General features: G+C 31.3%; 1 protein-coding gene across 2 annotated transcripts; it reads right to left on the bottom strand.

The window, feature by feature from the left end:
• Nucleotides 1-91: 91 nt before the first annotated feature.
• Nucleotides 92-11,442, bottom strand: LOC148612008 (uncharacterized). 2 transcript variants are annotated; one of them, XM_088593088.1, is made up of 2 exons: nt 11,239-11,442; nt 92-780 (listed from the first exon to the last, which is right to left on the bottom strand). In XM_088593088.1, the coding sequence occupies exon 2, from the start codon at nt 778-780 to the stop codon at nt 205-207; it is 576 nt and encodes a 191-aa protein (XP_088449214.1). In that variant the 5' UTR covers nt 11,239-11,442; the 3' UTR covers nt 92-204. The 2 variants fall into 2 exon arrangements, with proteins under 2 accessions (XP_088449214.1, XP_088449215.1); XM_088593089.1 differs by lacking the exon at nt 11,239-11,442 and adding an exon at nt 2,008-2,106.
• Between the last annotated feature and the right edge of the window lie 3,628 nt (nt 11,443-15,070).

Here is a 15,070-nt window from a genome sequence, read left to right as displayed (position 1 = left end):
TATTGTTCTTTGATGCTTTTATGCTATGGTATTTGTTTTTCGATACTTAACTTTGGTAGCTTAACCGTAATGTCTTGTTTAAAAGAGTCAATAAGGAAGAAATCTTTAATGAACTATATGTAATATACATGTATAGAAGTGTAAAAAAAAACATATATAAATTACTCGAAAAAGAACAAAGTAAGTTTAATTTGGCCATACATTTTACCATCTATTGTTGTCAAGGAACAAAGATCCATAACGCTTTTTTTTACCAGTAAAAAGTTTTCCAAATCGTTTCCCGACCTGACCATATCCGTAACCACCACCAGAAAATAGCCTTCCAAACCGTTTGTCCTTCTGCTTTGGTATGAAGTAATTACGACCAGGATATCCACCTAAGAACATTCTACCAAACCTTTTGCCATGATTGGATCCTGGGTAACCCCATCCACCCATGAACATCCGACCATACCGTTTGTCTACTTCTGGATCTTCCTCCGACTCGTCATCGATAAATTCGTCGCTTGAAATGCTTCGTGCGTCACCAAGACACCCATCTGGATCTTTTGTACAAATTTCGCATACAGTTAATGCTTTTGGTTCAGTACAACACACTGTTAAAGGCACCGCGATATCTTGATTCAATCTTGAACATGCTAGACAAGTATTAGCAGTTTCTATATCTGCATCACATTCTGTGCCTTCGCCGGTATCACCCACGCTGATGGGATTTTCTTTCACTGCATGTGTTGATAATAAAGTGGCTGAAACTACAGTCAAAATGTACAACGGATTCATCTGGAATTAAATAAAATAAATATCCACAAACCAGTATAAAAGAAAGAAAATACTCTAAAACAGGTTTAGCAGGTTTAACAAATTGCAAACAAATATTCATTATTGATTAATTTGTAGTGAAACCGCTTGACCAATATTACAAAAAAGAAAAAAAAAGTTACCTACTCGAAAGGCCGATCAAAATCGCTTTCTTAAATGAAACATTCTGCATCATACACTTTTCAACCATTTCAAATCAGAGATGAACTTTATATTTTCGTTTTATACTATTTAAAGTTCTTATCATGGTATTATAATTATACAATTATCAGAAGAAACCATGTGAATATTGTCAAGTTGCAGGACACCATAATACAGTATGGAAAAGTTGATATTACTGGATCAGAACAATTTCCATCAATACCAAAAATTTAAAACCGTACAATTCTCATCACCTCATTATCAATTACACAATGTTTTAACTATGACTATAAATATTTACACTAAAATACAATTTTCCAATAATTTTATTATCAACACTATAATTAAACCATTGACAGGCGTTTCTAATAATTACAATACTCAACTGGCAGGTGAATTAAAGCGAACAGGTCATAATTCATCGGTATTTTTAACAATCTTTAATAGTATCAAGCCTTAATAACCATGATAATAATTTTCTCAAATTTGCCGTTTTTGGATCGTTACGGTTTGTCAATATAATTTTTTCTGTCAACATGCCTTTTCCTATAATTTAAACGCTAAATGGGTTGTTAGCTTTATACAATTACTAATTTCTAAAAGTTGTAAAATTGATGCATCGACTAACGGTCAAATTATGTTTTCCTGATCAAATGTTATTTTGTTAAGGTGTCTCCATCGTAATAAGAAATAAAGACATGTTTACTATGCAACATGTACTTATGGCAAACAGTCTGGTCGTTTAAAATCTTCAAGATATTTGCCAATACAAAAAATGGGAAAATAAATCTTTAGTTTAAATAAGAAATAACACTGAACAAACTATATTATACATGAGTTTTCTGGCATGATATCGGAGAAAACATTTAAAGAAATAGTATAGTAAAAAAAAACAGAATACAACCCAGAAAAGATAATAATAAAAAAGGAACAAACAAAATCAAACAAAAACAAACGAAATAAAAAAAAAACAAAACAAAACAAAGAAAGACATACAATAAAAAGAATAAAACAAAAAAATTCAAGTAATAACACACGTTTCCTTACCTTAGAAGCAATGTAAACTTGATAGTGTGATTCTTAAGAACTTTAATACATCTATAATCATTTATAGTTTTTAACTGGTCAGACATACTTTCGGACAATAAAACAGTATTCATCCAAAGTGATCGATACCTACATTTATCAGGCGGTAGAAGGCTAATGGTGTTGCTTTTCCACTTTGCTATCATCAATCTTTATAAAATGAACATTTATTGGAAAATACGCATCAATTTGTTCTGATAAAATTTGATAAACCTACTGTTAATCCTGTTTTCATTGTATTATATAGTTTTATGCAATGCAATTGTCTTCAGCTCCGGGGACAGTTTACGTATAATAATAGCTAAAGATGCTGTGTAATGGTATTGATAGCCTGTAGAATCAGGAAGACTTTCAGGATTTTATCAGATACAGGAGAACAAGAGAACTAAGCATGCATTTAAACGGGAAGCTGCCTTCAGCGTACGACGTTGAAAATAGCAACATATATTTTCCAACCAAGTATATTAATAGTGTTTCTCAGCAGGTTATTATACCGTAGTCAACCGATATTGGGTAAATTACAGCAAAATGTAACCTTTTGCAGTGTTTATTAAAACAATTCTGATGGGCAAAAATGATAAAATTAAAATATCTTAATGTACATATGTCTTCTTGTTTACTGGTCACTTAAAGTATTTCTAGATTTTAATATCCTTTTAGGGCTGTATCCCTTGACTTCAACGAAACTAATAATGAGAATTAAAAGTCGTCTCTTATTTCAAATTGCTTGCCAAATTGACTTTTGAATTTAATATGATTCATTATGTCATAGGAATATGAATACAATGTCTTTACCTATCTCTATAAATATTGCTAATATGCCTCAAACAGACACTTTTAGAAGTCCATTTATGCAAGTTAAGTCATATATTTAACCTGAACAAACCGAACATCTGTCTTAAGGAGGTAGACCTTAGGTAAGGGACACAACTCTTAAAAATCATTGGAACGTTTGTATTCAGCATTTTACATCAATCTCATGTAAGATTAACGTAACTTTGGCTTTGGTGAAATTGAATATTAAGAGTTATGTCCCTTACCCTAGGTCTACTTCCTTGACTTAAAACAAAGGGGGCTCGATTTAGACATATTTCACTGTATCACTATGTACAAATGTTACATTAATTTTCAAACTGAACTTACATAATATGACTTATTATTAAACACAGTGATTTTGAAATGTCACTTTAATACAGAACATGGTATGACTCTGTCACGTACAACTTAACAAGGAATCCCTTGACAATGTCTTCAGTTTTGATTCGATCAAAAATCATTCTCTTTGACTGGTTTCCAATTTTCGTTCATAAATTGCATTAAGCCGTTCACTCCAATGCACATAATTTTCATTAAAACTACATATAGAATTATGATATGACGAAAATATGATAGTACTGACAAATTATCCCTGAAACCTTATGGAATATCTTTCAAATAATCGGAAATTCCTACAAACAGAGAATTTTTTAAAGCTATATTTAACTTAGGTAAAAATGATTTTTTTTTAAAATAAGGCAGAAAAGGAGAGATAACTGCACATTTCAAATTAAATTCTGAATGTTTTGTCCGAAAGCATTTAGATATAATGAGTTTAATATTTGATAGTTGCGTGGGTAGTGCTATGTGTTATTTGATGTAAAGTGATTTTACATCCACTTTATTGCCGCTTAGACTTTATTCTTCATCATTAATTGCCATTTGGAGATTTCATTCATCTATAAACATCTAAAATATAGTAGTTTGCCGTGGCCTTACCATCAACTGGTTAGTTTTACAAGTTTTAAACAGGTTTGGATCACCAGATGTCTGCAATACAACACAAACCATGCCTCCGATTACCATATACAGAGCCGCATAAAATACTATTGTCACGTATAGTCAATAAGTTTAATCGGTTTCAAGACTTCGATAATTTTATTTCACAGTTCGTCACGTACCTCAATTTCAAAATCCGTTCAAACAATCGGTAAATATAAGTTTTGAAGTCAGAACAACGGATATGTAGAACCTTCAATACAAAATCTATTTAATTTTCTAAAGTCTATATAATGAACGTGCAAACGGCATAAATAAGCCTACAAAATGACGTAGTTGGCGTCAAATTATCAGACGAGTTTTCAATATTTCTATTGAGACAACGTAATTTTCTATAACATCCTATAACGGACATTGACGAAATATAGCTTTACTGAAGTCAGTAACAACATTCTACAGGTGTGAAAACATTGATCGTTTTTAAAGGACACAACACGCTTTTATATCAAAATGACTAAACTAACATTTTGAGAAACTTAAGTGACCGAAACAATAATTTATATTCCCGCTGTTTCTGTTCTTAAATACAATGCATTAATGAATAGTTGACGCTTATTAGTATCATTAGTTCTGTTTCGATACTTCAGGACATAGACATTAATTTTTTACTAATAATTTCTATGAAATGCTTTTAAAGCATGGTATTGTTTCAAATCGGTATCATCTAACGAAGATCGTATCGAAATTAATTGTTCCTCAACATGATTTCAAGAACAGAATCAACATTGTTAAGTGGAATTTTAGATTTATTGGGTAGATGAACAATTTCATGAAACGATCCAAATTTTGTTTATTGGAAATTCAATTCCATTGTATTGTTATGTTCACAGATGATGAGTGATACTCTAATGTTTTGATTTTAAAGTTTTTAGTTGATTGTATGCTAAAAAATAGCATTAGTTTTCTTTTGAAACCTATAGAAATGTTTTGTTTTGTAACTTTACTGGAGTATGTCATGGTCTCTTTGGCGTTTTATTGCAACCCGTAACACGTTTATTAGAATACTTTCATTATTGCATTTGTTTCCATCAAATTTCAAGGATACAGAATTATATATTGATTTCTTTATAAATATCATCAAATTTTGCACTTAACTATTAATGCATCGGCAAACTCAATTGAATTTAATAATAATAATAATAATAATGATAATAATAATAATAATAATATACGATATTATGAAAGATTTCCATTTCATTTTAAAGAAAATGAAATAGTTTATTTATTTTTTTAAATTTGCATTTGGCTACAATAAGGTCAAGCATATTAAATGCTCTTTAATGTGCGTGTTTTATTTACAACTAAGACAAGAAACCCCTTCTTTTCACCCACTTTTCTCATAAAATCCCTACTATGCCAAATATTTGACAAGATATATTTAGTAGTATCAAAGATTAAAGGGTATCAACTTCATAACCTCTTTTAATGTAACTATTGCTTTAGCTTTGATGTAATCCCGGACCTAGTACAAAAACTTAAACTCCACTACTACACTAATAAAACACCTTTGTCTAAAATCAAAGGTAAAAAGTTAAGAAAAATATTTCAATATACAGACAGAAATCTACAAAATATGCAACGGCATAATTAAGTATGGCTTATCTGTGTCCTCTAAAATAAAGCAAGACCAAATTTGGAAGACAACGTTTTTGTTTCGTTAAATTGGCCGCCAAATTAAACAAATGTAACACCATTTCTTTGTTAATACCAGACTATTATCCATTTAATCACACATTAACATGCTTGTCCATCTATCATTAACCTTCAGACATAACAATAACTATGTATTTATTTTGCTTAATGTCTAATTCTCTCGCCGATGATATGATACTATCTCTATTTGGTCCTAATCTGGCGTTAGGCTATCAGCTTACAGCACTCTACAAGTCTGGCAACTGTTGAAATTATGACCAAATCCACAGTATTGACAATATATAGCCGAAGTGTTGATTTTTGTTATACTGTAATTAGTGAATGGTTGGCTCTAAATGTCGAACAAATCTATAGTTATGACTTGGATGTTTATATTATTAGGCTGATAATATCTCCAAATAATAACAGCGACCGAGAACTATAAAAGGACATTTCGTTTCTTATTCATTCCGTTATTCAACGTGATTATTTAGTAGATTATGGTTATTTCAATTTTATTTTGATTTTTTTTTATGAATATCTGTAAAAAATACCAAAGCAGCATTAAATCAGAATCCAATATGAAAGCAGAAGGCGATCCACATTTACAATGTAGACAACAAAATAAAGTACAAAAATATATAACAGAAGAAGCCAAGTCCAAATCAGTGGGGTGGAATGCATATCTGTGGGCTGTTGATTCTACGAGCTAGCGCTGTAAAGATCCGGCTTAGTGACTCAGACTAGTACAAAGTAATGTCTAATCGATAAGTCAATCGTTCTGGTCATTGGATGCATGGAATATCTGTCATAAGATAGACGTTAAACAACAATCAGTCAATCAATCATTTAGACAAAAACTAAAATATTTGAAAAATTAATCCCTCTTACATGAAGGGTAACTATATGAGGATATGCAGGTCCTCTCAACCAGCGACACCTATGATATTATAGGTGAGCACAAGCGACAAATTCGGAAGTTGGGGTGATCGTCAAACAAGAAGACGAAAAGCTGTATAAAGACATTTTGTCTCGGTTTAAACTTCATATTAATTGTCATAATGACCAGCAACTTCTGAAATGTTTGAATAAAAATGACTGAACAAACCCATGTCTAAGAAACTTATTTTGCAGTATTCCCCCTGTACTAAGTCAGTGCACGGAAGTAAAGGATTTCAACTTTGAAATGTATACTACTCACGCGGAGCATATTACCATATTGCCACTAAGAAAATATTACGTTAAATAAGTAAAAATAATCACATTCGTCATCAAGTGTAGAGTTCAAAAGTGCAGTGTCATCCATATATAGGTCTAGTTGTTATGAATCAGGAATAAGGTGTACCAGTTCTTTCTTATTTTCAAATTAATTATTTTGATGAAAATTTTTTGAAAATCTAGAAGTTAGGACTATTCACTGATAATGTATCATCTGTTATAGAGAATTGAAATGAAAAGACTGAGCAAATCGCTTCTTATTTTTTGTAGTAGCCTTTGGAAAAATCAGTGACCCTTTTCACAAAAAAATCGTAAGAGTAATATTAGTCACAATACTTTGAATTACTATGACATCATAACTTACGACTAATTCTACACTTACGATTTTTTTGTGTGAAAAGGACCACAGGTTTTATACCAATGTAGAAACAGATTGTCAAATGCAGTTTTCGAAAGTCAATTTCCGACTTATTTACGTCAGCAGTTTCAGTTTTCAAATTTAAGCACATGTGTGGGTAAGTATTTAACATACATAAATGCACCAGCAACCTCAAAGTAAAGAAAACAACTAGTTGATCTTCCCATAATAGCTTAGTTGCATTGTTGGGGAACTTGGAAAATATACTCTGTCATCCACTTTTGATAGCGGAAAATTCCTTTTCTATAGAATAGAATTTATAGTTTAACAATACATTGCAACAAAATGAAATAGAATTAAATAAAATTGAAATAGTTGAACCAAATTTACTATCTGCTGCAATATCATAGGACATGCCTAGTTGTAACATGGTTAGTCTCTTAAAACTCTGGAACACACATTTGGTTCAAATGAAATTGAAATTGATTTATGACGATTGCAGCCTTAAAAAGATAACGAACAAAATATAATATTAATATGTGTATACAGGAAAACTAGTAATTAACGATGAATTTTTATTTTGCTGAAATACATATATTGAGCCGAGATATCATAAGGTTTGCAGTGACATTTAAAGTACCGAATTTATCTCACGATTGCATGAATTTAGGACATTTACAACTGTACCGAAGGTATTTCTAATTAAGTTTAACGACCTGAATTAAAAATCAAAATTATGAAGTGATGTACATTAAGTTATTTCTAATCTTCGGAAGCTTTAACCAATAACTCTTAAAAGCAGAAGACTGTAATAATAATGGTAATTGCCTGTGTAATAGGAATATGTGTCGATTTATGTATTCGTACCGTCGTTAGTCCACTCACCCTTATGAATGAAAACACTGGTTGACAGCAGATATTACTGAATATTGAAGTTTCTGCATAAGACAATACAGTCAATGATCATAAAACAGAAAACATAACAGAACAGTCCACCCATTAAGCTGAAATTTTAGGAGTAAATACTAGTATTGTTATCTAGTTCATTTGAGAAGCAGATGATGCCCTTAGTACTTTTAAACACTCCAATTTATTTAGTTCGAAGAAACGGCTTCAAAATACTGCATTACTAACATTACAAATTTCGCTTTGAATCTGATCTCAGTTTGAGTTCATGTGTGTGGTGTTCCATTTGGGTATTTTTGTTTTAAATTTTACCTCAAAAATATTTTTAAATTTGAAAGAATAATCAATGGAACCAAGATTCGGAGCAGAAATCAAAAGAAATAACCCATGGATAAGACCAGAAAAGGAATACAGATATACTACAAAGAACATGAAATAACCAAAACAACAAATACCAAACGAGCAATTCGGACTCAACCAAACACTGGGAATGTGGACAAGGTGCACCGGTAGGGTAAGCCTCCTCTGCTTTTCTAGAAACAGTTAATGATGACAACCATAAAACTTCTGTAGTGATGACTTCAATCTTGTAACAACACATATTTATTTCAGATGCCTACTTGTAAGAAGTAGGGTATGGTACAAAAAGTCCGCGTAGTTACGGCAAGCTCTGAAGTTGATTTATGACATACATTTAACACAATTAAGAAAATATATTTTTTATATAAAAGATTCATATCTTCTTATTTGAAATGAACATGTATTTTATTCATATATAAACCGTATGTAAGACGACAACAAAATCTAAAGCGTCAGTTATAGGCCAATTCAGATATTTCAAAATCCAAGTACATGGTCTAAAAGTGAAAACAGGGAAAAAGATCATCAACAATGTAAATAACAGTTTAGAATACTGTCACATATAGAACCTGAAGATAAAGAAAGCAAGACATCTCACATAAAACTAAAGCACTTGCTACTTAAACTCTCACAGAAAACTGGGAATTACATCAGGTGCCCCGAAGGCATATAACACTAACAATGCAATATAAGAATAAATAAGCAAAGCTGTTCAGTATCCCGTGCTGCTTAGTCATATTGAACTGCAAGAAATGCATCATCATTGAGTTTAACATAGACTATCGAATGGTTATTATTCTACACTTGTCTTTGTTTCAAAATAGTTTTGCTTTTTGTAATGTTTACGAAGGTAGACCGAGGGTAACGGACAAAACTCTTGAAATCAGTGATATGTATAAATCATATTCAATTTCACCAAAACATATCAAGCTTTCATATGAAAAAGAATGGAATCAGTTCAAATTACTTTAAAATGCTGAATACAAACGTTTCAAAGATTTGTAAGATGTGTGTCCCTTACTCTAGGTCTGCCTCATTAAATTCAAATCGTGCAATTCTTTAATTGATAACAAGTATTTTCGTTATTCGTAGACATTTTGTGTTCCGTGACATATACTGTGACGTAACATTTCGATGTCGATAAATACTTCTGTCTCTATATGTAATTTCATCTTTGTCCCTTGACAACTGAGATGGTGCTCTAATCATGATTTTTTCTAATCTTACCTTATTAATGTTAGAGGAAGATGGTAGTCTTTTGTGAGTTTTAAATTCATTTAACTTGATAAAATTGAATAAAGTAATTAATTAGTAATAAAACGTTATATGCATTCAAAGTAGCTTTTAAGCTACACAACTCAATGGAATATTGACATTAAAACGCCAGTCTCTGAAGTGACTTTTATTATAAATCTTTAACCAAAAGTTTATTTTTATTTCTAACAGCTTCCACATAAACATTTTTTAAGTGCCTATTCACGTAAAATTCACACACTGTCAATGGTAGACATTGTGTTGGAAAACCCACAGCTCAAACTATATTACGTCGATCTTTAGATGCTTTATCTTTACGTCACGATAGCCCTGTTTGTTTTGGGGTCTGTTTTTTTAACCATATACTCATCTCTCACTTAATTACACCATAACGGCAACGCTTGCAAGGGTAATCAATGAAACCAAGGTTATAGCAAGTTATATGCAAGTGCTAATATCATACACAAATCTATATACTGCGAAAGTACTATTGTTCGCGGGGTACTAATTTTCGTGGATTACGTGGGTAAGGTAAACCACGAATTTCGATTCCCAATGAAAAGGATTATTTACTTTAAAATGTATGACAGATCATCCAAACGACGAATTCAGGAATCCACGAACTTGTGTGTTTCCCCTAAACCACAAAAAATGATACCCACGAATATAAGTACTTTCACAGTAATGTTTACAACAACCGAATAACAAACTTATATAGTTATCTGGACTGTAACTGATTCTTAATTTGAAATAAAAATGAGTGAAGTTTGTTGGGTTTTCGACATGCATAAATCAACTTGTTTTTTAAAAGACTGCTAATTAATAATGAAAATGAAGCGATGTTTCTTTTTTAAATAATTAGTTTACTTTCTATACCTTTGGTTTTTGATAGTGAACGATAATTTGTAATTTAAACCATCATTTAAACAACGTTGTTAAACATTTGCTTAAAACGTAACAGGTTCCCAAAAATACCATTAATATATATATATTACACATTTCGATGTGCTATAGACAGGTTTCAAGATCTAACCTCTCATCAGCAGCATTAGAATCAAATATACAGGAACATAGCAATCACAATGTTGTATAGGAGAAGTACTAAAAACCAAAAATATCCTAATAGGAAGCCAAATCCATCAACGAGAGGTTCTGTATGCAGTGCCATTAGGTAATGACAAAAGCTTTCTTGGTAATATTGCTTCTTTTTAGATACATGGATGTATATGTAAGTTTAAATTTATGTCAAAATGTAAAAATAAGGGAAAAGAAAAGATGAGACAACAGTGTTCTGTCGATTCTTAGGGTTCTATCAATTTGCACAGAAGTATTAAATTAGCGTTATTACACGGTACATGAACAATTAGTTTCGGGCTGCATTTACATACTTGCCAACCTGGTGAAAATAATGCTTTAGGCAACTCCATATATTGTAACCGCTGATAACTACATACCTGTACTCTCTGTAAGCATTTCATTTTCAAGGCTTGAATTTTAATTGATGTTTTCTCCCTTGTATAAGGTATATTACGAAACCAAAAAATATATGATTGAAAATCAGATAAAATAAAAAAAAGAAAAAGAAAAATAAGTGGAAAAAATGAATGCACTCAATTAAATATCCAAAATAAAATTAAACATGATCTTACCTTATCTGTGCTTGATGACTATCTAAAACATTACAATATAGTAGGAACGATACTGTTGGTAGTTTATATATGAAGAATCGAACCCACTCATAAGGCAGAAATCAATTCCAGAGTTTGACAGAGCACTCTACAATTTCCGTTGTAAAGAATAGGTATTCATTTAAATGTTTTCATAACATTAACAAACAAAATCACACAAACTGTTAATTGCGGTACTCGTTACAAATTTTCTGCTTTAATAATAGATTTTAGAATTATGTGAGCAATCAGGTTTTCAACAACATGCTTTAATTATGTTTTTTTTAAAAGCCACCTAAAGTAATAAAATGCCGCTAAACAAATGAGTACAAATGGTTTTCTAATGGAACACTTTTGTTATATGTTAATTCATTGATCCTTAAAGCAAATGATACAGTCCATCTGATCTTATCATATTCCAGTCAATCTCAATCGAATCTTATTACTTGGAATACTGGAATACGTAACGATAGTACTACAGTAATAATAATACGCACTGTCATATTCAAATCAATCGAATCTCAAATTTAAATACATAACAATAATACCATGTACCGTATAGTGGGAAATTTTCGCGGGGTTCTAATTTTTGGCGTATTTTAGCGGTCGGTCAAAAAAATGCTAAAATAAATTCCGCAAAATATTTACTTTGGGGCCTAGGTACTCAGCATCCGCCAAAATTAAAATCGCCAAAATTTGAGGCACACTTTTTTTGCCTAACAATCGCCAAATTTTATCCCGCCAATATAACCCGCTAAACGATATTATATTTGAGAAATTAAACATTAAAAATTTATATTGTCTCCATAGATATTACAGTTTTCAGTGGCGTTCAGGTTACTCCAAGCTTTTGTTTCTTTGTTATACGTGTTATTTTGGTGACTTTATGTTCCTTGTTGTGTGTTTCTTTTTTTCCTGTCTAGTCGTCTTTGCAATATATTCCTTTGGTTTCCGCTGGTTTCCGCTCAAAACTTGATTCGCTTGATTACTCTTTAAAGAACGGAAACGTTTCGGATGAAATCGGAACTTTCGAAATAAGTAACATTAAATAATATCTCAGAAATATTTGGTTTTATTCTAAAGGTAACACAGTCAAACTATTCATTTTCAAATAGATATTATCACCAAAACGACAAATGACGATGACGCCATTGGAAAAAATAACACACACAAAAATGTTCCAATACCAGATGTAATTTAAGAATGTCGATGCGTCGTCCAAACTGATGTTTATGACACAGTTTAAAGTAAATATTACCTTTAAGGTAAAGGAACAATATTTATGGTGGACGTATCGTCATTACATCGTGTCATTGAAATAGTTACCCTTTTATGAATTGAAAGCGATTTGCGTGTAATAGTCCTTTTTTATATTAACGGAATGCAAGTTTTCAAAGGTTCAACCTAGTTATCGGTCTTATTGGTGAAAGGCAGAACAGTATTGAAAAAAAAATGATATATTGGCTTTTGTAAGTATCTAAATATATAGTGAAATAAGTTATTTATAAGTATCCAAGTACTTACCACAGCTCCAATAAATTAAATATTTTAATTTGAAGTCTATCATTGTCCATTGCTCCAATCGGACACTAAACCAGTCTGTCGGGTTGGAGAGTCACTTCCATATGCCTAAAATTTGAAAAAGACGTCAAAGTCGTGAATATGAAAAAAAGGGCCTATCGGTCATTGTTCCTATCCACATTTCTCATGTTTATTATACATCATATTACCAACATACCAATAAATGACATATGACATTCACATAATTTAAGCTCCAATGTTTCTTGAATTGTTTTATTTCAATTTTCATCCATTATAACTTGCATTGACAAGACCAAAATGAAATCAAAGGGTTCAAGGCAAAAGTACAAAAATAAAGAACACTAGTGAATAAATATAGCATATCATGCCGACTAAAAGCTTCAAAAAGGAAAAGAAGAATCATAATTTCAACCAGTATTTAGTGAATAAAGAAGTTAAAACAAAAGGGACTGATTTCGAAAGCATTTTGAAACCCATGTATAGTTTTTCTTGTTGCAATCTACAATAAAGGGAACTATTATGACGGAACAAATATACGCCTTGTCATGATGGAAGCTTCATGCAAAAGGTACATCATAAATTTGTTAAGGAAAACATATTTCTGATTGTTCCTACTACGAAGAATACTTTCCTTTTTAGTTCTTAGTTATTTTCATCTATGTGACCATCCAAACACATTTTCAAAGATATAGGAAGTTTTTTTTTATATGAGAATATATGCCAATGTTGAAAAAGAATTATAATAAAGCCATGACACATGCTGTGCACTTTTATATAGATATTATAATTATAGCATTTTTGCATGAATGACACACCTACCTGATTTTTAGGCAGACCTATACTGAAGTCGTGACTACCATTTAACTCAAGCTTAATTCTATACGAGTTGAAGCTTTATTCCGCCTTCTGTAGTTGAGGACAAAGACAATTTATATAACTTTTTGTAACTATACCTTCGTGTAATGTTTTTGATTGTTTGCACCTACAAAGATGAACCATATTGCCCCGCAGTCTGAACCAAATAACTTATAATTAACGACTTCTTTCAAGAATGATCTTAGTTTACATTTGTACTGCTCTCTTTCTTATTATCAAGGCTTATTAAGAATCCAATAAAACATGCAGGTAATCTATGGAAGTCTACTAATTAAGTACAACTCTGTCTTAAAACCAAGCAGAAACTCGTGAATAGCGTCTTATGCATAACTTTATCCAAAACAGATTTAATAGAACGCCTCATAAAAATAGAAAGTGTATCCGACAATAAGAGTACAAATGACAGTTGGTAACTGGTGATATTAACACTTTAAGTTTGGTCACATTCTACTGTAGAACAATATGGGGAAATTTCTCACTAGAATTACATGTCACGATATATAGCAGATCCAAGGAATAAACGCAGGAAGATATGCTTTAGGACGAAAGAAATTGTTTCAACAGTTACATTGAATACCTTCAGAGATGTTGAATCACCCCTACCAGATTTTTAGACAGACCTATACTTAAGTCGTAACTTTACCTTTTTAAATCAAATGAGTTATGGTCGTTAAATGTACATCGTCTATAAGTCAAACACGGACTGGCAGATTTGTTTCTATTCTTCTGACATTACTCCAACGCCATTTGTTTAACATAAAATCAGATGTATATACTGTTGAAGTACTTTCATCTTAATTTACCAAATATCAGTATAAAGTCAACTGCATTTGTAGTTACTGAATCAATCTGATACTGATACTAAATTGTATAATACTGTCATAGAAAAATGACCAGCACCGCAGCTCGAAACAAAGTTTGATGTTGGGATAGCAGACATCTTGAGAAATGTTTTAATATAACATTCTCCGAAGTATTTTTTCGTGAATCTTTAACATGTAACTGGGAGTTGAGAGAAATTGCCTTATAATTTTGAGTCTGTAAGCAAATGTCTTGACGAAAATCATTTTCAATTACCCTTGTGGTATATTCTTATGTTGATGTAGTTTTTTATAGCCAACTTGATTAAAAAATCATGCGATTTTGAAACATTGACATGCATCATATCACCAAGCAGTTATGTTAAAAAGAATAGCTGATTTTGTATATTTTTTGCCATTTTTTTGGTTTGGAATTTGTCATTTACGTTTTGTTTGGAGTATTATTATCTGCACTTCAAAATAAATGTAGGAGATTTGAAACAGAAACGTAAAAGTCGAATCTTATAACATTCTTCAAAGATTTAAATTTTTTTCAAGCATTTAATCTTTAACGATTACACAATATTTTTTCTGTA

The sequence above is a fragment of the Perna viridis genome, chromosome 7, assembly GCF_037379345.1.
Source record: "Perna viridis isolate PV_CMFRI_1.1 ecotype Kerala chromosome 7, ASM3737934v1, whole genome shotgun sequence".
Classification (NCBI taxonomy): Eukaryota; Metazoa; Mollusca; class Bivalvia; order Mytilida; family Mytilidae; genus Perna; species Perna viridis.
This window is presented reverse-complemented; position numbering and strand designations above follow the sequence as displayed.

Bases quoted from the DNA above. Each gene is read 5' to 3' on its own strand.
- LOC148612008 (XM_088593088.1), bottom strand. From the start codon at position 780: ATGAATCCGTTGTACATTTTGACTGTAGTTTCAGCCACTTTATTATCA.